At 41.4% G+C, this 27,428-nt stretch overlaps 1 protein-coding gene across 4 annotated transcripts; it reads left to right on the forward strand.

The window, feature by feature from the left end:
- Positions 1 to 5,585: 5,585 nt before the first annotated feature.
- On the forward strand, positions 5,586 to 25,281 carry N4BP2L1 (NEDD4 binding protein 2 like 1; the record flags this gene model as incomplete). 4 transcript variants are annotated; one of them, XM_084234567.1, is made up of 5 exons in its annotated part: positions 5,586 to 5,764; positions 21,527 to 21,654; positions 21,936 to 22,024; positions 23,847 to 23,923; positions 25,023 to 25,281. In XM_084234567.1, 5 exons carry the CDS (start codon positions 5,586 to 5,588, stop codon positions 25,279 to 25,281), a joined length of 732 nt encoding a protein of 243 aa, XP_084090693.1. The 4 variants fall into 4 exon arrangements, with proteins under 4 accessions (XP_084090693.1, XP_084090694.1, XP_084090695.1 ...); XM_084234568.1 differs by lacking the exon at positions 23,847 to 23,923 and adding an exon at positions 23,973 to 24,041 and having other exon boundaries at positions 25,023 to 25,079; XM_084234569.1 differs by lacking the exons at positions 23,847 to 23,923; positions 25,023 to 25,281 and adding exons at positions 23,973 to 24,041; positions 24,473 to 24,526.
- Between the last annotated feature and the right edge of the window lie 2,147 nt (positions 25,282 to 27,428).

Here is a 27,428-nt window from a genome sequence, read left to right on the forward strand (position 1 = left end):
AAGTGGGGGTGGAAAAAAATGACACCCGTTCTTTGTGCCGCAATGCTCCTCCCCCTTTCATGGAGCTACCTCTGTAACGTAACTATTTATACATTTCACTGTAGAAATATTAATGTGTTAAGTACTGGCAATTGCCCCAGACCCCACTCAGAATGTAAGGTAATATTCAACAGACAGAGATTTGGGCTAGGGGTTGTGCAACTTGGGCTCTATGATAGGTAAATATTTTTTTTTAATTTTTAGCTTATTTGTACTTAACAAACTTGAAATATGGAAATTCATATTTAAAAATATAAATTGAGGGGTAATTATGTACTTGCTATCCAACATGTAGGCATTTACTTAAGCCCCGTTTTCAACACAGTAGCCCCATCTGTCTTGTACTCCTCACTGCTCCCAGAGCCTACCTTGTCTTCCAGGCTTCTCCAGGGTATGGACAGTGCTTGGCTGTGGGCAGTTTGTTTCTTAAACAGACTTTCATCTCACTGTCCTGTTTAGAGCTCCATCTCAAATCTTCAAGTTCCTGAATTTTAGGAATTATACAGAGTTAATTGTGTTGCTTCTTGGCTTTCTGTAAAGTGTGTGTGTGTGTGTGTGTGTGTGTTTGCCAAATCAGTTAACACTTGGCCTTTGCTTTCCAGTTTTCAAACTTATTACTGTGATTTTCTCTCTCTTCTTATAGTTTATGCCTAAAAGTGATAACAAAATACCCTCCCCCTAAAAAATTCCCTTTACATTTTAGTGGGGGTTTAAGGAGGGAGACGAATCTAAATACTTGTGTTCCATCTGCCATCTTTTCTGGGAGTTGAGTGCTTTATTTATCTCAGTGTTTTCCTTATGTTCATTTCATACAGTTCTAGTTTATCTTTCTATGAGACAGTAGTGCTCTGCCAGACAGCAACTAAGGTCTTCAGTGTTTTGTTGAGTGCCCAGAGGTCTTGCTCTCTGTAGGATCCTAGAGTCGTTATGAAATTGAACTTGCTTTTGGTCCAGTAGAGGATGATTCAAGAAAGGGTTGGCCAATATTAGAGTCAAAGCACACAGAGCTGTGAGGGAACTCTGGCATCTGGCAAATCTTTGCATGTAGGGGCATTTGAGAGTAACATTTATGTCTAGTTTCTAGTGAACATAATAGAATCCACACCACCATGGCTTTGACCAAGTGTATTAGTAAGGTTATAGTACTGTAGTCAACAGTTTTGAACACTTTTATGCTTGATACAAAACAAGAATATACACCCAGACTTAAACTTGGTTCTAGAATATCTTCATCCCCTACCTCTGCATTTTCCAGCTCTTGCCTTTATCACCTCACCCTGATTTCCAAAATGGAGCTTGAGAAAATGGATTTGGGGATTCTCAGCCTCAGTCTTCCTTCTCATAGCTTATGACAAGTACCCCTATGTGCTCTGGCAAATAGCAGATCCTGCGCAAACAGAAGATACGGTCGCTGCCCTGGGGGTGGAGTGTGACACCAACAAGAGTGAGGGATGCAATGTGGAGTCAGAGGCAGTATGAGATAGGATGAGCAAAATCAGACTTGCTCAAAGGGCATGTCCTCATTACAGACTTATCCAAGGCTACCAGAGTCCCCGGGTCACCAGGGTTCTGAGAATTTCCACGTCAGTCCAGCCTACTGGGCATACTCTGCATTGCTTCTCTTCCTTGGCCCCATTGCGCTGACCTCTTCCAGCTTCTGGCAGCCTCTATCTGGATTCCAGGGGAGGGGTGAGGGAAGCCAGGCAGGAGAGTGTTAGTTACAGTGGAGAACAGGGTTCTCCTGACTGGCCGTGTTGTGCAGACTGTGGTGGAAGGCGCATGCTGCAGATGGTGGAGCAGTTGGAAATCCGCTAGAAATAGCTAAGAAGCAAAGGTAGACTTCTTTCCATCCTTTCAAGTCATATCACTTATATAAAACAAGATGAATATGTGTGTATAAAACTATTTTTTTAGTAAAAAAAAATCAGAAAAGAAGTTTCTGGTGGGGAAAGGGCATATGTTTAGAGAGAATTGGAAAAATCTATATACTATTTGAAGTAGTTCTGCTATGTTGAAGGGTCTGTGGTGACTGCTTTGGAAGCATCCTTTTGGGTTCAGGCTTTCTGCCATCTTGGTATCCCCATGGGAGGAATCTGAAGCTGATTTATCAATTAGCATTCTAAATTGTGGGTATTTGAACTGTAGTTTTGAGGGTTAAATTCCTGGTTTCTACTAGCTTCTCTTGTACACTTCCTTATTTTCCCATATCTTGTTAATAGTAATAGAGAATCATGAATTTTTTTTTTTAAAGATTTATTTATTTATTTATACAAGCACTGGGTACAGTCAGAAGCACGGGAGGGTGAGAGAATTCACCAGAGCCAGAGCTTGGAACAGAACAGGCAGACTGACGAAATACAATGCTGAGGGGAGCAGCGAGTGCAGCAGGAGAGGTCTGCGCGCTGTGTGGGACCCTCACCAGCAGCCGGAGATCGAACCGGCGCTGCAGAGGCTGTAGGCAGCTTCGCAGCCCAGCACTCAACCACTGAGCCACCAGGGGAGGCCCACATGTGAATGTTTTTTCAGTTGCCAAAAATGATTTATAAGATTTTCTTTCTGTCCATCATGGTAGTGGTTTCTGTTGCAGCAAAGTGAGATCCTGCTCATCATCATGTAATAAAGAGATGGAACAGACCCCTAGATCTGTAAAGTTGACTGGCTAACCTTAGGTCACTAAAGAGTGGAAGCACAGGGCCTCCCCAGTGGCGCAGCGGTTGAGTGCTGGGTTGTGAAACTGCCCACAGCCTCTGCAGCGCCGGTTCGATCCCCGGCTGCTCCCCAGCCACCAGAAGAGGGTCCCACATGGTGCACAGACCTCTCCTGCCGCCCGCTGCTCCCCTCAGCAGTGTACTTTGGTCCTTCTGCTTGCTCTGCTCCCTGCTCTGCCTCTGGTGAATTCTCTCACCCTCCTGCACTTCTGACTGTACCCAGTGCTTGTATAAATAAATAAATCTTTTTTTTTTTTTTTTAAAGTGGGAGCACAGAGGTGTTTTGGGTCAGGGGTACCCACCCTGACCTTCAGAAGCAGGTTGCCACATGGTAGGACCAGTGTATCCTCCAGTAAGGATCTGGGTGTAGCTAACAGCAAGCTGGCTTTTGGATCTGTCAGCACGGTCACTTTCCGTTATTCCTCAGCTGATAACATCACTTTTTCTTCGCTCTTAATTTAGTAAATTGCAAGTCCAGACTCTGTAGTTTAGGCCCATATAAAGTTATTAAGCACCTTCTGAGTGTCAGGGATTGTGGTAGTTCCTGTGGTAACAAGGATGACAGTAACAAGGATGACAGGAAATAGATACACAAACACAGCTGTAGTTTGGAGGAATCAATTGGGGAAAATAGTTAGAGCTTGTTGGCTAGTTGAGAGAAAGGAGAAGTGTCTAGGGTCACTTCCAAGTAGTGCCAGCCACTTTCTCTTCCTTGAAACTCTTCCTCCCTGGACTTCCATACATCACCATCCTCAGAGTGTTGATCATTCTGTCCTATTCTCCTTCAGCAGATCCACTTCAAAGCCCCAGTTCCTGGTGTTTGTAGGGCCTCTTTTTCAGTTCTCTGCCCTATTCTATCTCCTTCTCATCTGGCAGTAATTTCCAAAGCTGTCTTCAGCTCAGCTTTCACTTCTGAGCAACACAAATTTTCCAGCATCTACTAGTTTGCTCTACCTGCACAGTCACTGCACACTCAGTGTCCCAAAACCTCTAGCCCCCAAACCTGTGAGGCTTCCAATTGTCTCTTGGACCCCCATCTAGGAAGGAAATAGTAGTGGACAGAAGTCTCATGCAGCACTGTCCAAGTAGAAATGTAATGCCAGCCACAGAAGTAACAAACTTTTCTAGCAATCACATCAGAAAAGCAATTAACAGGTGAAATTCATTTAGTAATATATTAACCCCATTACACACAACCTATTACCATTTCAACACATAATCAGTTTAAAACTGTTAATAGAATATTTTATATTTTTTTCACTAAAACTTTGAAATTCAGTGTGTATATTAGCTCAATTTTCACTACTTGCATTTCAAAGGTTTAATAGTCACTTGGAGCTAGTGGCTACTCTATTGGACAGTGTGGTCTAGAATGAAAAGGGTAGTTTTTGAGGCTGGGTAAAAATACTCACAAGTAGGATGATAGGATGCAAACATGAAAAGAACCACTATTTTTATGAGTCACTGCATATTGTTTCTAGTCCTCTGGATTGCCCCCTAATATTTAGAGACACTGGTGCTGAGAAGAATCACAAAGTACCCTTCCTCCAAAGTTGGGAAGGGATTTTCAGAGAGAAAGAGCAGTGTATGCCCGGTGCCGTTTTCCTCAATGGGAATCCCAAACTGAAAGTGAAATTCTCAGCACAGAACCCCTCCCTTCTTGGATAGTCCCTTCCAAAGCTTCTAGTTTAATCTCTGAATTTTATTCAGGAAAGATTTTTCTTCATGGTTCCTTTTCCAAAAAAAAAAAAAAAAAAAAAAAAAAAATCACTTTAGCCGCCAGAAACAACATGTGTTTACTTTACTATAATGATTACAATCCCAGCCATCATAACTCCTGGACTTTGCAGAATGGTGTTAATTTTTAATATTGCCACTTTCAGTCAAATCATCTTGAATTTTGGTTCAGACAATAGCATTCGCTCCATGACACCCCTGTGTGTGAAATGTTGGAGAGTAAGATGGTGACAACCAATTGGTGCTCACCAGCTACAGGCACTTGGAACTTAATTCTGGTCACTGCTTTAAAAATGTTTCGACTGCTACTTTTCTTGGGGCGCTGAAACGTTTCCTGAGAGGCCTCTCTGAAGAGGTGTGGCCACAGAGCGTGTGCAGGGGCGGTAGCTCGCCTTTCTGAGGAAACCTAGTTAATTACACTACTGTTGGCAGATCAGTGTGAGTTTTAAGGGGTGCTTTTTCTGAGAAAGAAGTCATGTAAAGTTACGTAGCGATAACAGAGCTTCCTAAGAGTGTATTTACAGGCTGATACAGATGGGGAAGAAAATAAGGCACACGCCCTGAAAAAGTGGTGGTAGCTGTTGGGACACCAGCCAAATGCTGGTGCTCAAAACTGAGGGAGACGTGGCCTTTACTGTTACTATTCAAAATGCCGTTCACGTTCCTTGATGACAACTGAAATTTCACTTTCGAGGTCTAGGCAGGCCCGGGGCCGGGGGAGAGCTGTTGTTTCCACCTAGCCGGGAGTGGGCGGGGACGCTGTGGGGGGGCGTGTGCTGGTGAGGTGTCCAGGTGTCCCACCGAGGGGATCCCTCCCTTCAGGGCCAAAGGCGCCGGGAGGCAAAGGAGGGAGGCGCAGAGCGCGGGGCGGGGGGCCTTTCGCCCTGTTTCCCCTGCTGTCAGCCTCCTAGTCGCCAGCGCCCCAGGTAGGGACGCCCCCTCCCACGCAGCGCGGTTCGCGCGGGAGGGAAGGAGGGGCTGGGCTCGGAGCGCCCGCCCCTCCATCTATCACATGGCCGGAGAGCCACAAAAACAACAGCTTTGGCCAAGACCCTGACTTAAGGGACTGGAGCCCCGGGCTCCGGCCGCCAGCCCCCACCCATGGAGGAGAGTATTCTCGAATCCTTTGGGAGGCTCAGCCTCCAGCAGAAGCGGCAGCAGCAGCCTCGGCCGCCGGCCCCGCCGCCCCCGCGCGGGACACCTCGGCGCCGCCACAGCTTCAGGAAGCGCCTCTACCTCCTGCGAGGCCTCCCGGGCTCGGGGAAAACTACCCTGGCCAGGTAATGCCGCCGCGGACCCCGGCCGCGCGAGCCCGACCTCGACCCCGAGCCGCCCGCGCCCGCGGCGCCCGCCCCGACCGGCCTCTGCCCCTGCCGGCCGCCCCGGGTGCCCGCCGGGCGCGGAGAGGGGGCGGCCGTCCTGCCGCCGGGGCGCTGCGCACCCCCTCCGCCCCCGAGAGGGCGGCCTTCGGGTCTGCGCCCGGCGCCAGCCCCAGATCGCCCGGCCCCTGCCCGCCGGGCCCAGGGCCAGCCGGGCCGAGGGCGCCTTCGCCGCCGGGTGCGGGAGGTCCGCGCAGCGTCCTCTCCGGGAGGACCCGGCGGCCACCGCAGCGGAGCCCGCGGGGCCGCCCGCCAGCGCTTGGGCGCCCGCCGCGGCGCGTCAACAGGCGTTCGAAACCCCGCGGAGGGGCGCGGGGCCGGGCCGGGGGCGCGGGCGGCGGGGGCCGGGGCCGGGCCCCGCGCGGGCTCGCTCCGGGCTGGCTCCGGGCTGGACGGCCGCGGGGCGCACAGGTGCGCGGGGGAGGGGCCGGCGCGGCCGCGCTCGCCGTCGCGCTCAGCCCCCCGCGGGCGCCCGACTCGTTTGCGCGCAGTTGCGTCAGCGGCCCTGCCGGGGCCCGGGCGGCGCGAGGTCCGCGGGCCGGCGCCTGCTGTCACCTGCTAGGCCGTCGCCCGCCTGCCCCGCCGCTCCCGGGGTGGCGCAGACGCGGCGCCGTCTCTGCTTGGCCGACGCCGGCCCCCCTGGCTCGCGCCCGCCGCGCCCGCCCTCCCCAGCCCACCGGTCGCTGCAAGCCGCGGGCTTACCTTCCTCGGGCGCGCCCCCATGCCCTCCCGGGCGCCTCGGGCCCCTGCTTGCGTTTGTTTTTGGACATGTTTCTTGCTTATCCTTCTGTAAGTTTCTCGAAGGTCGGGGCCGCTTCTTATCCTTGCAGGCAGTGCCTGCCGTGCGGTGTGTGTGTTAGAGAATGGTCCCTTGTCCTCAAAGAGCTTCCCATCTCGCTGGAGCGCTAGGCGTTGCCGCCGACCCAGGGGGCTGCCAGGAGGAGGCGAGGCAGCTGGCAACCAGGCGCTGCTTTGGGTGATGCGCAGAACCTGTGGTAGGACAGTCTGGGCCCTCTGGGGTCAGACAGCCATGCCAGCCCTGGTGCTGTTCCCTGGGTACTTGACTGATTTTAATTAGGGTACTTGACTGATTTGCGCAGTAGAGACCTTTATTCTTTGGTGAAAGAATATTCCTGTTTTCACAGAGAAAGGCATGGGGACTCCACAGGGCCCTTTGCTGCCCATTCCCAAGGCACACGTTTCACTTGGCCTTCTCTCAAACTGGATGGGGGAACCCTGCAGAACTTGGTTATTGTAGCGGCAGGAAGGCTCGGAGCAGGATCTCTATGATGCGAGCAGACAGGTGAAGGAGGAGAGTCCTCAGGGGCCTCAGTGGCTTTTGCAGGTTTTTGTTGGGATTTACCAGGTACACGGGAGACAGCTGGGCCGGGAGGCTGGCTGGCCTCCCAGGCCTTTTGCGAGTCCTCAGTCTTTCTGGGCTCTCCGGTGTTCTCTCGTGGCCTCTGCTTCTCTGCTGGTTCCCTTCTGGTCTCTCTTTCGCTCTGCTGTTCCACTGGCGTCCCTGGGATGCCGCCCTTATAAGCCCAGTCTCTCAGCCCAGGTGTGCCCACCTACATAGCCCCACACCCCACTCCAGGTGCCCGCCATCAGGCATGCATTCAGGACCACAGGGTTCCCTCATCTATCCTAACAGCGGGAGCGCAGGAAAGCCTGATACTTTACTTCCCCTAGTTATTTTGTGATATAGCCCTGATGTGGACATCTGTTACCAGCTGCTGCGTCACACCCTGTGTAGTTTCACTGTGGTTTTGCTGATCTGTGACCTTTCACATACTGAGTGTCAAAAAAAAGGAAGTAAACATCTGTGACCAGATTTATTTATTACTACTTAGAGAGGAAGTAATATGAGTGGAAGGTGCACAGAATTGAGTATCAGAAGAGGTGGTTTTGGACCTCACATTCCTGTCTATAAAGCGAGAGGGTTGGCCTGCATATTCCTCAAGGTCCTGAAGCCAGAGCCCCACTGCACAAGGTGCAGGGCATGGCTGGCTTTGCCCCAGCCCTGAGACCTGGGCAGGGGCAACTGGACCTGGAGATGGCTGGCAGCAGCAGTGGTGGCTTCCCGCCCTTCTGCTCCACCGTGCCCACTCTAAAAGCTTCCCTGGGAGTTGCCCCCTGTGGGGCAGCCCCACCCTGGGCAGGTTTGAGCTTGGAGCCATTACTAAGGCTCCTGAGGCAGAGTGGGCGTTTCTAGGGACCTGACTACTACACAGTGGGCCAGGCTTGATTGCTGCCCAGGCATTAGTTGGGTTTGAGTACCAGAGCCTTCTGCCTTCAGGGCTCAGGCGCCTGGCCCCAGTAGTTGCTAATGGGCAGTGCAAGTGGGAGAGGTGGCAGGCATTTTACTGTCCCCCATCAGTGGCCCCAGTGGGGCTCAGGCTGCTGTTGGCAGTGACAACAGGCAGCAGTGGTGCTCCTGCCACATCACCCCAGGGCATGCAGCCCCTGGTTCAAGGCTTCAGGGAGAAGCAGTAGAGAGGTCCCTGGAGTCCTGGGTCAACTTGACTAGCTCCCAGCAGAACCCATCCTTTTATATTGTCATACTCGGCCCTACTGAAGGGGTACCAGACACATCATGCCTCTAGCCTCACTGAGGCGCCAGCCCATGAGCCCACCAGCCCATGAGCCCGCCCTGAAGTGAGGGCAGGTCAGGTCTATGAAGGCACCAAGTTTCATTTTTATATTTGGTGCCTGGATCGTAGAATAGACCGATCAGAATGAACCAGTCATGTTCAATCAGCTAGTTAATTATTCGGATTGAAAAACAAGAATAGGCTGATTGATGCTTGATGGTCCAATTAGTCACTTAGGCTTGAAAACAGTCCAATAGGACTTGTGGGGTGGGGACCCTGAAAGAGGATAAAAGACAGGGTAGGAACAAGCGTGCGGCACTCTGTTCCTGTCCTCTGAAGAAAGAAGGATCAACAGCTGCTCCTCCAAAGAAAGATCAGGTTACAAAGACCTGGCAGTGCACCTGCCTCTGGCCCTGCTTCTGACATGGCCTGAAAGGAGCATCATCAGCCTTGGTCTGGTGCCTCAAAGAGCTGTTTATTAGTGGTGTAGGCCAACAACTCACAAAGAGCTGTTAAGCTGGTGTCTTTGACACCGCCTCTTGGTGTCTGGTACTACTGGCCAGTGCTGTCCAGCACTGTTGACAGATGATTGTCACTCTGTGTCTGGGTCACCTTTGAGAGCTGGCCACTACCTCCGATCATCTGGCACTGCTTCCCGGTACTGTTGCCTCCGTTGCTGCCTGGCCCAGTGTCCGGTGCTGTCCAGCCTGGCCTTCTGACTGTTGTTATGGGCTGCTGCAGTGTTCTCGCAGCAGCCCCACCTGTGAGCACCTCCAATGGGATCCTAGCCCACTGCCTGCCGGTGTGCCATGAGCTTCAGGCCCTCGTTGACGAGACCTGCCATCTTGAACGAGTGGCCTTCTGTTTGGGACCTCTGAGCATTCACTTCCCAGCAATCACCTTAGCTTCTCTGGGCCTCATTTTAATTATATGTGAATACTAAGAAGGGACCAGGTTAGATGATTTATCGAAACTTCGGGCTCTTGAGTAGTTGTCAGACTTAAAAGGGTGTGTTAATAATGGCTAAAGAACTCTGAATTTGGAGTCACTTTATGCCTTCCAGACATAATGGCTTCACTTATTAGCTATGTTCTTTTTTCAATTCCTCTGCACCTTGGTTTCCTTTCCCATTAAATAGAATACCTGCTCAGTCTACTTTGGCGGAATCTTGTGAAAATTAAATGTATGGGAGATTTAGACTTTAAAGCGCCATATGAATTTTAAGAGGTATTAGCTATTGCTTAAAATGTTCATTGGCTGAGGTAAAACTTTAGGGTTTTACTGGGGAGAAGCCTGGCTTTGAAGTTAACAAGGCAGCTGGAAGTTGACTCTGCGAGTTTTCATGTTAGGCTGGGTACTAGCAGTTTTTTGAGCATTCTTGGCAGTACTTTGGGCTGGGTTGTGCATTTATATAGAAATATGGGAAGTAAGCAAGGGAGCAGGCACAACTCAACAAGGAGAGAAGCCCACAGTGAGGATAGATGGTGTGGTATATTTGACTATAGTCTGTATCCTCCATAGGTGGACCCCATAGGCTGTATCCTCCGTGGAGCTGCCTTCCCTGCTTTTTGGGAGATGATGTGGAAGAAAGAAGAATTGGAAGTTATTAAAAATATACTTGTATATAAAGTCATAAAACTGTAGAACAGTCTTATGTATTAGAGTCTAGGAAATTCAGTATTTTCCAAATTTTCTATAATGGTCATGCATTTCTTAAATCAGAAAAAAATTTTTTTAAAAAGTTGGAGGAGATCCAGTGTTATAAATGTGGGTTCATTTTTTCCCCCTGCTTTTATTTTTTCATTTAAGAAACAAATGTTTTTAAAATTAAGATCTATTTTGTCTTTGAAATCAATGTTAGATTTCAATCAATTTTCACTTCTATGTTTTTATAGTTAGAAGGTGCTGGGATATGGAAAACATTTATTTATATTCTTTGGACATATTAAAAAAGATAATAAAATTCTTTGGACTTATTTAGAATCTTTGTACATATTTGAACATAGGAGTTTTAGCTGGTTGAAACAAGTTATGTATATCAGAATACTAAAAAATTAGTGTGTCCCAACTCTGTTTTATTACCTCTGTATCTTCTGCATGTGGTAGCCAGCTTTTCCAACACCATGTTCTGAAGAGACTCTCCTTTCCCCATTGAGTATTCTTGGATCCCTTGTCAAATATTAGTTGACAGTATAAACAAGGGCTTGTTTCTAGAGTTTTAATTCTATTTTGTTGCTCTCTGTGTCTATGCTAATGTCTTACTGTTTTGATTACTGTAGCTTTGTATTATAGTTTGAAATTAAGAAGTGATGTCTCCACCTTTATTCTTCTTCCTCAGGATTTCTTTGGCTATTCAGTGTCTTTTGTGGTTCCATTGAAATTTTAACATTGTTTTTTTTCCCCTGTGAAAAAAAGATTAGAATCTTGATAGCAATTGCATTGAATTTATAGATAGTGTTGTATGGACAATTTAATACTAATTCTTTTTATTTCTGAGCATGGAATATCTTTCCTTTTATTTCTGTCTTCTTTCATTGATACCTTTTAGTTTTAATATTCATCTCTTTGGTTAAATTCATTCCTAATATTTTGTTTTAAATGCTACTATGAATAAGATTGTTTCTTTCTTTTTAAGATGTTTTGTTGTTAATGTATGGAAACACAACTGATTTTTGCATGTTAACTTTGTGTCTATTCACTGCTCTTAATTTCTTCATCAGTAACATGGGGTTAATAAGTACTTACCTCACAGGTATATTTGGCCATTATATGAGAAATATAAAGCCATTATATTGGAACACAATAAGCACACATTAAATGTTAGCTATGTTTATTATTATGCTGATAATGGATTAAATATATATCAACATTAATACATCTAAAAAAATGTTCCTTCATTTATTCATCCAGCAAATATTTATTGAGTGCCTGCTATACTCCAGGCAGTGTTCTAGCTACTTGGGCGTCATCACTGAACAAAACAGACAAAGATTCTGGCTTGGTGGGCATTATATGCCAGAGGTACGGAAATAAATGTAAAATATAAAGGAATTATATGTTTGTTAGGAGGTAGAACATGCTTTGAAAAAGGGAATAGAGACATATGATAAAGGTGCTAGAGAATGCCAGGGTTATGGTGGGAGGTTAGTTGAATTTTAAGCAAACTGAACAAATAGGAGACAAAATTAATAATTATCAGCTCTAGAAGGTGGCTATACAGTATTTGTATTTGCTATATTATTTCTGTTGGCTTTCCATATACTAAAGTTTTTTTACCTTAAAAATTCCTCAGTGAAATAAGATAAAATAGATCAGGAGTTTGAAATGTGAAGAGAGTTGTCTAAGAGACAAGTAATTTTTTTAAAGGGCCTAAATGAGACATACTTTTAAAAGAGAATCTAGAGTAAATGTTGGGATTTTATTTTTATACTTTTATAATTAGTTTATTTTTAACTGAGGTAATATTGGATACCACCATTAGGTATTACCACCATAATGCACCAACCACTCACTCACCCATATTCTAGCACCACAAACCATTGTGCTTCCTTCGCTCTTTGTCCTAACTTCTCTCCCCTTACCTCCTTGGTGCTTCAGTTCTGTAGTCAGCTTTCAAGGGTTAATTTTTCAGCTTGTCTTTATCTGACTATTCATTTAGTTACTTTATATTCCAGATTTAGTGATATCATCTGGTACTTATCTTTCTCTTTCAGACTTATCTCACTTAGCATTATCTTTCAAGCTCCATCCATGTTGCTGGAAAGACATAAGTTTATCTTTTTTGAGAATGCTGGAATTTTAAAGCCCATTAGTGAAAGGAATGAGCAGTATCATAATACAGAAAATCAAATACAAAATAGAAGACAAATATGAGAATAAATAAACGAATCAAAACAATTACAGATATAATAGAACATTTTTTTTGAGTTGCAGACCTAAAGTGGTAAAAATTAAAAATTTTAAAAATATGTAGATTTATCCCGATATGACTACTGCAAAAGCTGTTTATTGACTACTATTATCTTGTTGGTTCCTTTTTTGTTTGGTATGACAATGTGGCTCAACTATATAACTACTGTCCTCAAGGTTCTGTTGTGTCTACCTGAAATGCAAATATGATGTGAAAGCTGAAACTGCAATGGCACCTGGTGCTCACCAGGAGGAACGATATGGAAGAATGAATGGATGGATGGATGGATGGATGGATGGATGGATGGAAGCAAGCCAGTGCTAAGTAAGATGGCAGACACCTGAGTCCATGTGATATCAGCCCTATTTGTATATATGTGTATATATGGACACTCACAAACATAACACTGTATACATATATGTATACTACAATTTATAAATAAGCATGTATATACATGTATATATATATACACACACACACACACACACACACATAAAAACTACATAGTTTTTAAAGTCAGTGTTCTATGAGTTTTCTATTAAATGCAATTGAGCCTACTTTCTAACTGAAACAAATTTGAACTATAAACATCTGTTAAAAAAAAAAAAAAAGTAGTACTGTGGGCCTCCCTGGTGGCGCAGCGGTTGAGCACTGGGTTGCGAAGCTGCCCGCACCTCTGCAGCGCCGGTTCGATCCCCGGCTGCTCCCCGGCCACTGGAGGAGGGTCCCACATGGTGCGCAGACCTCTCCTGCCGCCCGCTGCTCCCCTCAGCAGTGTGCTTCGGTCCTTCTGCCTGCTCTGCTCCCGCTCTGGCTCTGGTGAATTCTCTCACCCTCCCGTGCTTCTGAATGTACCCAGTCCTTGTATAAATAAATAAATATAAAATAATAAAATCTTTAAAAAAAAATAAATAAAAAAAGAAAAGTACTGTGATTCAGAAATTCTCATCCAGCCAAGTTACTGTTTGAAGACAAGAGAGCAGCCTACAAAGTATTACACCCTTGTGTAAACCTGTGCTAGTTATTTAATCTCTTGAAGTCTAAGTTTCTTTATCTGAAAACTAAAGAAAATGTTTACATCATAAAATTGTAGAGGTTAAGGGGAGATAATATATAACCAAAGTCTTCATTTAATGGTCAGCACTCTTGAAAAAAAATAATTTAGGGCCTCCCTGGTGGCTCAAGGGTTAAGACGAAGCCTATCACGCTATCTGCAGCCACTGCAGCATGAGTTCGATCCCCAGCTGGGGAGGAGACCCACATGGCACAGCAGACCTCTCTGGACTCGCCCATTGCTCCCCTGAGCAGTGTGTTTCAGTCTGCCTGTTCTGCTCCCCGCTCTGTCTCTGGTGAATCCTCTCACCTTCCCCCACATCTCTGGCCTGTACCCCAGTTCTTGTATGCATAAATAAATAAATCTTTAAAAAAAAAAAGAAAAGAAATAATTTATTGGAACAACCAACTTTAGCTAAATTTAAGAAAAATCAAATACTTAGGAAGGGGCTATTGTTTTGATATTGTTCTGAAATGTTTCTCCAACAAAATAAGATGATAAAAGTGTATAGCGATTTTCAACTCTGAATATAATCAAGAAACTAAGAAAATACTGGAAAAGAAGATAATGAAGAACTTATCATGCTGAGTGGAACAAAATAAAAATTAAAAGTCCAATAACAGCACTAATTATTATCATTTAATAATAAAAAATAGCTCAAAACAATGGGGAATTAATTGTTCAGTTATTGGCTTCGGGGCAATCAGGTTTCCACATGGGAAGAAAATAATCAAGTTAATTCTTAACCAATGCCACATACCAAGATAATGTAATAGAGAACAGGTGGTTATTTACATAATCTTGGGGTGGGAAAGACTTGTAACTATATCATCAGAGGCAGAAAGTAAAAACTAATGGATACATGTAACTAGAAAAAAATTTTGACTTTTATGTTGAGTATTATAAACAAAATTATAAGAATTGATGTGCACAATGAAAAATTTATATATTCAATAAGTGATAAACCTCCCCAATAAGGAGGTTTTATTAGCAATCAGAGAAAGGACACAAAAGAATATCTCTAAATGACCAGCATACATAAGAAAAAATAGTGAATCTTGCCTATAACTGAAGTTGGGCACTAAAATGCCTAATGTAGAACCTTGGCTAAGTAAATTATGGTACATCCACATGAACAATTCTCTGATAATCATTACGTATAATGTCACAGAGGCATCCAATGGGGGTGGGGTTTAGGGTGATGTGCGAAGAGCACAGCTATAGGTTTTGCTTCTCTCTTCTAATTCCAGAGAAAGTGAGCATTTTTGTGATTCAGAGTGCACCTCGGTGGGCTGGATATCGAATACCTAGGTGCTATTTAAGGGCTTTAGGAGAGTTACCTCACTATGTGGACAAAAATGGTAACTGGAGCTGGACTCCGAACAACTTGCACCCCAACAAAGAGGGCACTGTGATTGAAGAGCATTCAACCACTTTTGGTGATGCCAAGCATACATTTTGCTTACATTTTTGGACCTCTGGTCAAATGGAAAAATATATAAAATGTGTGAATAGAAGGATGTATCCTTTAGACAGGGAGAGTGGAGGAGATGACTGAGCACCATGAAGGCCCTGCTGTCCCTCACTCAAGGACCCAAGCTAACAGCAAATCCAAAGGAGAGAAATCGGTGGAAATTTCCATTGTTCAGATCTTTTCTTATGCAAAACTCCCACCTCATCTCTTACTCATTTTTTTTTTTTGCATAAAGGTTGAAAAGTCTATGTTTATTTAGCAGTGTTACAGCAAAATTCAGCCAACATATAATAAAGTGCTCAAAATGCCTAATACAGCCCTTTGAAGAGACTGAAAATTAAGCAACGGGGTGTTATGCAAAAATTTCCCAAAGGAAAGCTAGAGAAATCATTTTTATCTTTGGCATTCTTCTTCATTGCTCTTTCCCCCTCATTCTAGGTAGATCCAATTGTTGGGAATTTGCCCCTTGGTTTTACATATATCCATTTTGGCTTCCGGTGCTAGGCTCACACTGATTAGTCACTGACTGAGATGAGCCATGTCACTGTGACTACCATGGAGAGTCACTGGGAGGTGTAGATTCAAAAAAACTCAGTGACTTGATGAACTACTTACATAGAAGCAGTGTCAGTCATAGTAACCCACTACAAAAGCTAGAGAAGTCAAACATCCTCACGGGCAACACAGCACAGTAATTAAGAGCAGATCTGGAGCCAAACTGCTTGGTTTTGAATACCTGTCACCGCTATCTAGCTGAGTGACCTTGGATCAGTTATTAAACCTGTGTCTCAAGCTCAAAGGCAATTATGAAAATCACATGGACTGATGGGTGTAGGGTGCTTGTATGTATTCTGGCTGATGGCAAATGTTGTGTCAGTTTTTGCAATTCTGTTCTTGGTATTGTGACCTCTGAAGTCCATGTGGTCTTTAACACTGTGGATCTGCTTTTAAAAGTTTATTGAAATAAATGAAAAAATTAAACCCACATTTCCTATGTGAAATACAGGAATTGTACCTCACAGGGATTCTCAGAGTGAGACCATCTATTTCCCTTGTTGCCTTTCCTGGTTCTTCTTTCTTACTTTTGGTTTGCATAGAGGTACTTTCCAAAGCCCAGCCCAGGTTTGTCACAAACTGTCATTGCATGACCTCTTTCCTGGAAATGTTATCTTTCCCATGACAGTAAAGAAAATCACACTTAAATGGAAAATAAAAAAGATCATAAAGTAAAATTTCATGAGATGGGACATCTGTGGGAATAAGTGGTGAAAACTTGGTATGCTCTGTGTTTCTGTTTCTATGTAACTAAAGAATAGATTTGAAAAAGAGAGATTCTGTCTATCTCCTGGGCGGATCAAAATGTTAATAATAATTAGTTTTAGATGTGGGAATATAGGAACCGCTCCCCTTTTGCACTTTCCTGTGTCAAAATATTCTTCAGTGAATATATATTTCTTTACTAATAGAAAGGAAAAACAATATTTAAAAGTTTGTGTAGACAAAGACAGGAGCCAGCTTGAATGGAACCTACTGGCTAAATTTAGGACAATTTGAACATCATACAGAATGATGGTGAGGACTGCTTACAGTGGAGGGGGAAAAAGCTCTTCATTACAAGACAATGCCATGTGGTATAGAAGAAATTACAGAATGAGAAAAGTCAATATTCTGCAGTTCCCAATATAATATTTGACTTGGGTAGTGTCAGCAATGGATGTGAAGAACACTGAGGGAGAGATTGTCAGGGAAAAGGATTTCTACATGGTGGGGGTGGGAGGCCCCCACAGTATCACTCCAAATACACATTATTTAATATTATGAGGGAAGCAAGTAACTTTACAATGGAGAGATCTGGCTAACAACATCTTTTAGTCAAGTGATTGAAACTCAGCATGATAGTACAAAATTGTTGCTATGTGCAATCGAAGTACATAAACAACACCTCTGTACTTTCCTTCCAAAAATGTTTACCCTGGACCGAACCATGAGGAAACAATCAAACAAAGAACTGGGGCCTTTTCAAACAGCTAACCTAGGCTCTACAAGCAGGGAAACCAAAAAGGGCATGAGGACAGGTCCAGATGAAAGGATACTAGAGAGAGATAATAACCAAATGCAGTGCTTGAGCCAATGAAAAATATTTGTGGGAACCATCAGAGAAATTTAAAAGAAAAAGAATCTATTAACATTAGCTATTACAAATTTATGTTAATTTTTTGATGTGATAATGGTATTGCTATATAGGAAAATGTTCTTCTTTATAGGAGACACTCGACAGAATTTAGGAATAAAGTGTCATGTCTGAAACTTATTTTCAAAATGTTCATCAAAATACATCTTAGAGACATTAAATAAAGGAGATGAAGGGTAAGCAGTGTTCACTATATTATTCTTTTGTATAGATTTCTATAGATTTGAACATTTTCTAAATATAAGATTGTGTGGGAAAAATTCAGATGGAAATAAAAAAAGTGAAAAGTATAGAATAATTAAAATTGGCAATCAAGCATAATGTGTGGGTCTTGCTTAACTCCTAATTTGAAGAAACGAACCATAGGAAAATGTTTTGGAAATTTGACCACTCACTGGATATTTGATGAAATTAAGTATGAAGCAGATGAAACAAGATTGGCCATATGATGATAACCTTTGAAAGTGGACTCTGGGTACATAAGGAATGATTATTTTGTCTACTTTTGAATATGTTTGAACATTTCCATAATAAAAAGTTGGGGTTATGTATAACTCAAAATTACATAGTAATACTGGACATTGTCATTGAGTGAGTGTTGAATATCTATCTAAATATATTTCTATGGTTCTCTATTTTTAAATAAAGAGCTAAACAGAAGAATAAGTTGTGAAATCAAGCTTAGTTACTTGAGATCTTTCATAGCAGTGATTTTAAATAAATTTGGGTGGGGGGAGCTGGGGAAGTGAAGATTACATGGAAGTAATTGTCTATTTTTTCCCTTTTGTTTTCATTCTCTCATTTTCCCTAATTCATGAGGCTCCTGACACCATAAAGAAAGCTAGAGCTGGGGCATTATCTACATGACTTCTGAAGCTGATGGACTGGTATTTATTGCTTCTGCTTAAGTTTTAGAGTCTCAAGATTGTCTATGTAATCAGGTCTTAATGTAGTTAGGAGACTTACTGTCCTGCATATTCAAGGTGCTGCTGTGGCTGTCAGAGCTACTTTAATATACAGGTGAAGATAAAACAGGTTTTTGAAGGAATGATCAGAAGATCATATGGACACCGTCACCCTAAATTCTGTTGAGCTGTAAAACCCCATGGCATGAAAAACACTGATAGTTTGGCCTGCCAGTTTGTGAGGAGGATCATGTAGGCTGCAGTTCATGTTTTGAGAAATGATGAGCTGGTGGTGGAGAGCTGTGGTGGTTCTGAACACTTTCGCTTTTATTCTAAGGTAAACGTTTGTAATCAAGAAGGGCAGTAGTTTTTGTTTCTTTTGGTTTTGTTTCTACAAGGGAATACGATTCAAATACAACAAAATGTGAATTGGATTTACATGCCTTATAGCTTTTCTAAAGGGAACATTGCAGAGCATTAACTTGTAATATCACCCATAAAGGGGGGAAGTAAGAGCAGATAAGGCTAAACAAAACCAATCTTACGAGTGGCACACATAGTAGAAAAATGGGACCATATTTAGAAGGCATGTAGGATCAAGGAAAAAAAAATCTTAGAACTAATTTCCATAGTTGCTTAAATTACACATTTTGTTTAATTTCCAAACTTCACTTTCATTCCTTAGACTAGATAACATTGATGACTATAAATTAAAAAAAATTAAAGTATTCACAAATATAAAATGTACATACCTGAAAATGCACTCAGTGCTGCCCTTAGATTTTTTTCGAAGGGGTCCTTATTATAGCTCGCATTGGAAGTTAAACTTTGGGTTTATGATTTTGGCTTTTCAGTTTGAGCATCTTTATTGTCAGAAAAGACACTTATATGGAAACTGTGCAAATTTCATCAAATCTTTATAGTTTTCATCACCTCGCTTTTCTCTGTCTGTGGTAGATTTAAAAATGGTCAGTTTTCTTTGAACCTCTCCCTTCAGTGTGGGCCAGGATAGTGACTGGTCTTGACTGTGGTACTTCCACACTAGTCATCTGGAAACACAATAGTCAGTGAAGAGGCCTGGCTCATCCTCCTTTAGGATGGGAGGTCACGTGATCACAAGCCAGCTGACAGCAGGCACAGGTGGACTTGTGAGTGATGTCTGCTTTATATTCAGCCCTCCTCTTGCCAGATGATATCCCTGCTTGAGTGGTCCCAAGCAAGACCAGCTAAACCGCCCAGTCATGCCCAACCCAAATTGCTGACCCACAAAATAAATTCATTCCCTTTCCATACAACGGACTTCCCAGCCTCTGAGGATTACTATCCTCAAGTAACACTTCTATCATCTGTTCTCGTCTTAAATGCATCACTTTCTTTAATAATCTTTGCTCATCTGACATAGTTGCCATGGTTTTTGGGCCTTATATTTATATGGTCATATTGGACATACTGCAGCTTGCCACATTCTCTTTAACTGGTATGGCACTCAGAATCGAAGTGTTTCAAACATGATTTGCCATTTTTAAGCTTTCATGTCTTTGTTCGTTTTCCCTTAGAGTCACTTGTTCATAAGAACCTAAGCATTAGCTTCTTCCTTTTACCACCATTGTTCTTAACTCCTTCCCCAAGAACCACTTTGCCTCATCCCTCAAGGTCCAAGTCAAATGCAATTTCTTTATAGTGTTTTTCCGTCAGAACTTGATCCTCACCCCCAGTTCTTCGTAATTCTCTTACTCAGCTTTTCTCACTGTGTGTGAAGTCAGCTGTGCAGCAATCTGACTTCTTGGCTAAGCTGTGAATTCCTTGAAAGCAACTTTTTATTTTTAAATAAATGCACTTTATAGTACTTGGCACTTGTTAAGTGTGCAATAAATGTTTAATGAGTTGGATAATTAATATTCTTTGGGTATTAAAATATAATATCTGCTGACCCACATTTCCTCACAAGCCCATCAAGAGACCTACAGATTCCTGTTTAAAGATTTAAGATTATGTTCATGGGTTTTCCCTGTTTACCACAATAGCCCATCAAAAAAAAAAAAATGTTTTAGTTTGGAATTCCTTTTTCAGCTATCTATCCTGCTTGCTTTTTAAATGCCATCAAGAATTTTGACAGATATGTATCTGTTTTCTGTTTCTGGCACATGTTTACTCTTTTTGAAAGCTAAGGAATTTGCTTTATTGTGGTCTTTCATCTTTCTCATTCATTACAATACTCTCTGATTTACTGGCAGTAATTGCAAGATTGCATTCCACTGTACTTGACTACTACAAGGCATGTAAACAGCCTGGGTTAGTAAATTTGAAACGCACTTGTTATCATTATTAAAATAACAGTGCTCTACATTTCTTAGGTGCTTTACCATTTGCATGTTTTCCCATACCTTACATCATTTGAGCCTTACCAGAAGCTTGGTTGATTAGACAGAAATTATGATCTGTATTTTTCAGTCTTGAAAACTTAAGAGTCCCATGATTAGATAGTAGAAGAGTCAAGAGTTGAACCAGGTCTTTTAGAGCAGGGGCTCATTATGTGTGGCTCTGGTGCCTTTTGTATATTCTGTTCTTTCCTCATGAAAGATAATTCTTCTCAACAGAGACCCTATCACCCTTGTCCCCATCAAAAAGAATTGAACAACTCTGCTTTCTCTTTGTATTTTGTGCCCTTTCATTTTCCAAATTTTTTTTCCTTCCAAGTTTTAAATATCTTTTTATTCTGAGCAGGGCCACATTTGGTCATATTTTCTGTTTGCCAGTTAAATTTGTTTTGAAGTTAGAATTGGACTGGTGAATGCTATAGTGAAAAAGAAACATTCATTGTGTCAGGCACTACACTAGGTGCTTCCCATGGTATTAGGTCATTATCGTAATCTAGACAGAGTGACATTATCCTCAAATTTTACAGGTGGGGAAGGGGGCCTTGGAGAGTCCCCCAGTCACAGCTATGACTTAGTATCTGTCTTCTTCCAAATAAGTCTGAATATGGATTTCAAGTGGCAGCATCTTTTTGAAGTTATTTTGTATATAATTTAATACAGCTTTTTTTTTTTTTCTTTAAAGAGGCACTCAGTGATGGTGTTTCTCTGAATTTTCATATTTTGAGAAAGTAATAGAGGGGATAAGGAAGACATCTGGAATATTAGATCTCCTTTTTTTTCTCTTCTTGTTCTTCTTTCTTTTCCCAGTTGGTGTAGGTCACTGTTAACAGTGAATATCAACTTTGTGGTTTCCTGACCTGATAGTCCACATTTACATGTTAACATGTAAATGTTATCCAGTAGGGTTGGCACACACAAGATGACCAGCACTTAATTTCAAGAGTTGAAACACTTAGTCAGCTTCCAGCCCTTTCTGGCTACTAGGAGTAGTACTGTCTAGAGAGAATAATTGCCTTGCTTTTTAAAATTGAATGTCAACAACTCAAAACCTGGTGGTCTCATCATTACAAGCAGCTAACTGTTAGAGATGGAAGGAAGTACTTTCTGTTATGACTCTGCACAGTCAAAAAATAATCTCTTATTTCCCCACTTTCCAGACAATTGCAACAGGACTTTCCCAGAGCCCTGATTTTCAGCACGGATGATTTTTTCTTCAGGGAAGATGGTGCCTACGAATTCAATCCTGACTTCCTGGAGGAAGCTCATGAATGGAACCAGAGAAGAGGTGACAAATTCCTTTCCAAACTCCTGGGAAATCCTATTGTGCACATAGATTGTAGCTGCTGCAAAATGAATGTTTTATGAAAGGAGCTTAACCCAAAGTTCTGCCATTAACCTCCCTAGATTCCAGGAAACAGAATATTATTGATAATGGGTTCTGAAATAGGTGGCATTAAAGTTGTGTAATGAGGACATCCTGTAATAAAAATAACAAAATGTGGAGTACACTCATCCTTCTCTTTGATTATTGCATGTTGTTCACTGTTATATAACATTGTGTTGCAGCAAGAAAAGCAATGAGGAATGGCATATCCCCCATTATTATTGATAATACCAACCTCCACGCCTGGGAAATGAAGCCCTATGCAGTCATGGTAGGAAGAAGTATCATTCTGAATTTTCAGTTATGGACATTTTGTGAGAAGTTGAAACACTTGTTCTTTCCTTTTTCTGATCTTCCATGATCTCATATTTATTAACAGTAGTTCTCTCAGGTTTTATTCTAGTGTTTCTCTGCTGTTCAATGGCTGGAATTTGCTGAGATGCTAAGATCACTTAGAGTACAACTTTAAAATAGTTGTTGGTCTGAACTCTTGATAGCTTTTCTGTTTGGTTGTCTTCTTAAGGGAAGGCTTATATAGGAGCATCCATTAGTGCCTGCACAGAAACATTGAACTCGATGATGCTCTATTGTCACTGGCAAGCTGGGGGTTTCATTGCTTTGTATGGGAGTTCCAGGGCAACAGAATTTTTCAGTTTAAGAATAGATTTAGGATTAACCCTGTAAATTTACTAAGGTACCAGAAGACAAATAAAAATAGACATAAAGATACCTCAGTACTCTATTGTCAGAATAAGAAGACAAAACAATATATACATTTTATATTTTGAAATGTCTGATCTTTGTTCAGACATATTTCATCTCTATGTTAACAAGTTTCCATTCCCTATTAGGATTAGGTATAGAAAGGAGAAAATATCCAGAAATATAGTGGGGCAGGAGGAAGATAGCAGAATCTTCCCTTTTTGTCACACATAATTCTACTTGACTAATAATAAAGTGAATTATCTCCAAGACTGAACTGATGGTAGTCTAGCTTTAGGCCTCTTTGCACATATTGGGCAAAATAGCTTACATACAGGTGTGCTTTCCCCTAACTATACTTCTCATCAGTTTTACATACACTCAAGTTTGTGGGACTTTGGTGAAAGTAGGAAAGAATGAATATCAACTTTGTGGTTACTTCAGTTTCCTGACCTGATAGGCCTCTCGGGAGAGAAACGAGCAGGCACATGAAGAGTCAAATTAATAAGGCACAGCTCAAAAATCAAGAATTAGATAGAGATAAACTGAGTGGCCTAAGGGAAATCATTTTAATTTTTATTTTCTGGCTATTTACAATCACTTTCAGCCATCCACAGCTAGTAAGACCCCAAAATTAGATATTTTCTATATGTGATAATCTTTCCTAATTAGAAGTGTTCATCTGAAGAAGAGGAACTCTTGTTACTTAGCACCTTTCATTCTCTATTTTCTAATACAGTAACCAATATTGATAATAGAAAGTTCAGTTTGAGATAAGAAAAAGTTTTAGTCAATGTAGGAATGTGAAGAATATCTGGGTATCTATATGGAAACTAAGTAGTTTTCTAAACTCAAGGGAATGGGGCACAGCACATTGAATCAACTGTATTACATAGCAGGGGAAGCTACTTTTGGAGGAGAGAGTAAAGTATGTGGAAATCACTTTCTTTTCATAAGGTCTGATCCCATGGCACTGTCACTTCCTAAACCAAGGCATAAGGAATAGAAGACATTTGACAGCAAATCTGTGGTAATCCTATCAGCAGACATTGAGAAATCATTGAATTCATTACTCATACCTGTGGAGAGGATATTTTAAATTAGTTCAGCTGCCTATTTTAAAAAATGTCCAAAACAAAGAATCTTTTTAATTTTCCTACATAGTAGATAAAACTGACTAAAATTTGTCACTGGGAGCCATAATATAATCAGAATGGCTAAATACAGAAACATACCAACTGTATGCATTAAGATAAATTAAGACAGTCAGTGGATTACTGGTAAAGTGAGAAATTTTAGAGAAGATTTGTAATAAATGTTAAATGGCAGCATACGCATTCCCAAACATACATACCATGTCTTCAATGTTTTATGTACTTTTGAAAAATCAGGCACTTGAAAATAACTATGAAGTTATATTCCGAGAACCTGACACTCGCTGGAAATTCAACGTTCAAGAGTTAGCAAGGTACTTCTTTGTTTTTCTAGTTCCTCATTATGTATCCTGCTATTTTCAGGTATTTCAGACCGAACAAAAGAATCTTTTCAGGCTGGAAATGGACATGGTAGTTTTCAGGCCAGACATGGTAATTCTTGGAAATTGATAACTTTGGAATTATTAATGTAAAGACTTTAGACTTGGGTCTGTTTTCTAATACAATGCTAAATCTTGGCTTGGACTTGATCCTTTAAAAGCACACATTTAACAGTTTGCTAAAATGCTTCTTCATTTATGAACATTTAAAAACTCTTTATTCTGCATGGGATTGCACATGTCAGTGATTTTTTTGCATTTAGGCTAAATATTTTTAGATATTGAACAGTCTGTAGTTCACTTATGGTCTAGATGCTGCTTCTAATTTATAAAGCAGTAAATGTCGTAATACTACTAACTTACTGAATGTGTGGTTTGAGATCCACCATTTGTGTTATTTGATGAAGCTAATGATTTATAAAGTAACCAGTGAGATCAGAATTTACTTTTTAGGAATGAGGCTCGTTCATTCTTATGGTTATAAAAGATAGTGTTTCCAAAGTGGGTCTGTGGACTACTGCTATTAGAATTACCTGAGGTAGTTCTTAAATTCCTTGTTCATGGACCCTCTTCTGTAGTTGGAATCTCTGGTAATTACATTTCTAACTATATCCCTAGTTATTTCTCAGATCCTCTAGAATTTAAGAGGCATCTAGAAATGTTTTTATAAGCATGTAGCAGCATCTAAGACCAATGGACATAAATAGATGATATATGCATGATTAATAGTAAAACATACAATAAAAATATTTTGTGGAGGCCTCTATGTCTTGATGCACAGAATTGAGATTTCCAGAAATAAAGCATTTCTGAACCTTTAGCTTCTTGCTAGCCTCAGGGTAGTCTGGGGGTATGCAGGGCAGCATGAAAATAGGAGTGGGCCTGAAAGAGAATTGCTCAACAAGATGTTAGGCTTTTGTCAGTGTTAAATCCTGAGAGTAGGGAGTGCATATCTATGTAATATCTATGTAAAGTACAAGTAGCTCATCCTGATATATTGACTTACTAAATATTTGCATTATTTTCCACATAGAAGAAACATTCATGGAGTTCCCAGAGAAAAAATACACCGAATGAAAGAACGGTATGAACACGATGTTACCTTTCACAGTGTGCTTCATGCAGAAAAACCAAGCAGAATGAACAGAAACCAGGACAGGAATAATGCATCACCTTCCAACGGTGCAGGATACTGGAATACCTACACAGAATTTCCAAACCGGAGGGCTCATGGTGGCTTCACAAATGAGAGCTCCTTTAACAGAAGGGGTGGTTGTCACCATGGATATTAGAGGCCTACCTTACAGGCACCGAAAATTTTCCTAAAGAAGTTTTTACTTCAATTTTTAGTATTTATTCTTTGTTCAGTTTTAGTCAGAGCTCTAATTACAGTGTAAAAAATCAAATCTGAAAGTTTTTGAGAAGTCATTATATTCATCTTCAACCAGCATTTGTTCAAGTGACCCTATATGCATGGTCTGATGCTGAAAATTCTGCAGGTTTGATAAAACAAAGTCAGTTTCCCTAGGAATTTGAAACTGAAACCTAAGAACATAATCAGTCCATAAATAATGACACCAATGTATTTATGATATATACAAGCTTTAGTACCCCTTACTCTGAAGTAATCTATTTTTTCAGGAAATTCATCTCTGTCAGGAAAATTGGAAAGACGGGGGAAGAGAAGTGGAGACAGGAAAATTTTTAGTGCCATTGCTACTTTGATAATCTAGGAATCCAAAAATGTGAGATGTGTGGCTGTAATGATACTAATTTCCTATTAAAATGAATATACTAGGAAGTATGCATCTAAGGAATACTGTCCTTGAACGTATTCATTTTGGGAAATTAGTCCTTTATTCTAGTGATTTATCATTGTTAAAAATGTCAAGTTCTGTTGCACAATTGAGGAAAATTAGTGTCATTATTTAAGTCACATCTTGTGTTTTAACCACTTTTTTGAACAGGATTAAACCTGAATCATTGGCTGTTGTGCTAATAGTGTAAATAAAACAAGCCTACATTTACAAAACAACAGTTTTTAAGAGGATCAAGCAATTTTAAAAGTTATGTGTGCCTATAAACATGTGTGTAATCAGTTGGCAGCGTAAATGTTTGGGAGTACAAACAAGCATCCCAGGATATAGGTGATATATAAATATGTGAAAGTCATGCCCTTTATAAAATGAGCTCTTGGTGTCTTATGTGGCATTAAGACAAAATTCTACCACAACTCTGCAATGTCCCTTTCATGTCAATATGGAATTTATGAATTCAAATTAAATCTCCACAGGTTATAGTCAGATTTGCTATGAGACCATAATAGATAAGACCATGTAGGATGTATGCTTTGTTTTTTGTTGGCCAACAGCTTCTTTCTAATGTTCTGTGAAGTATTATTTTAAGTGTACTAAATGGTGCTTTTATTGTTATTAAAAATTATATATGGTATTGGTTTATGGATTTGTCATTCAATCTAAGCGTTGTGGTGGTGTTGAAAACAAAGTATTTAATTACCTAGGTCCTACAGAATTCTACCATAAGAACTGGTTTCCCTATATCATAATCTTATTTACTAGTCTTCTTTAATAAATATTACTTGATTATGTACATTGATCAGTATATACTAGAAAGACTATATTACTTTAATATTCCATTATTTGAGACTATTGAAATCTACTCAACATCCTCATGACTATAGCAGTGTATCTAATTTTTTTCTTCATGAACATGAAAAAACCTGTAACAGTTTGGCTGACAAACTTTAATTTTAATTAACTAAATATTACTTTACTAAATTCTGTATATCCAGGTAAAACACATAATAATCTAATTATGGTAATCTTTTAACACTGCTTTTTCAGGCCTAGATAATCTTGGGTCTCCTAGTCAGTATTGTTATTTCAGAACTAGCTCAATCTAGATAGCTTAACTCATTTAAGATAATAAGGGGAGGAAGGGTCAGAGAGTCCAAAAAGGGAATTACATTCCTTTGATCCTATAGGAACAGCCAAAAGGGTTAGAATCTACGCCTTCCCCATTTAGGTCAGACTTTCTACTTAGGCCTCCTGGTTCACCTGTGCCGAGTGATCACTATTAAGAAGTGACTATACGTGGGGCCTCCCCGGTGACGCAGCAGGTTGAGTGCAGCACTGTGAAGCTGTCTGCAGCCTCTACAGTGCGGGCTCGATTCCCGTCTGGCCAGGGAGATACCCACATGGCACAGCAGACCTCTCCTGCCGCTTCCCTCAGCAGTGTTTTCGGTCTGTCTGCCTGTTCTACTCCCCTCTATGTCTCTGGTGAATTCTCTCACCCTCCCACATCTCTGGCCTGTACCCCAGTTCTTGTATAAATAAATCTTTAAAGAAGTGACTATAGGTTATAGATTGAGAGCTATTCTAGAGTTCAGCAGAATAGTTCCCTGAGCTACTTGCCACTT

This window comes from Talpa europaea (genome assembly GCF_964194135.1).
Source record: "Talpa europaea genome assembly, chromosome: 6".
Lineage (NCBI taxonomy): Eukaryota > Metazoa > Chordata > Mammalia > Eulipotyphla > Talpidae > Talpa > Talpa europaea.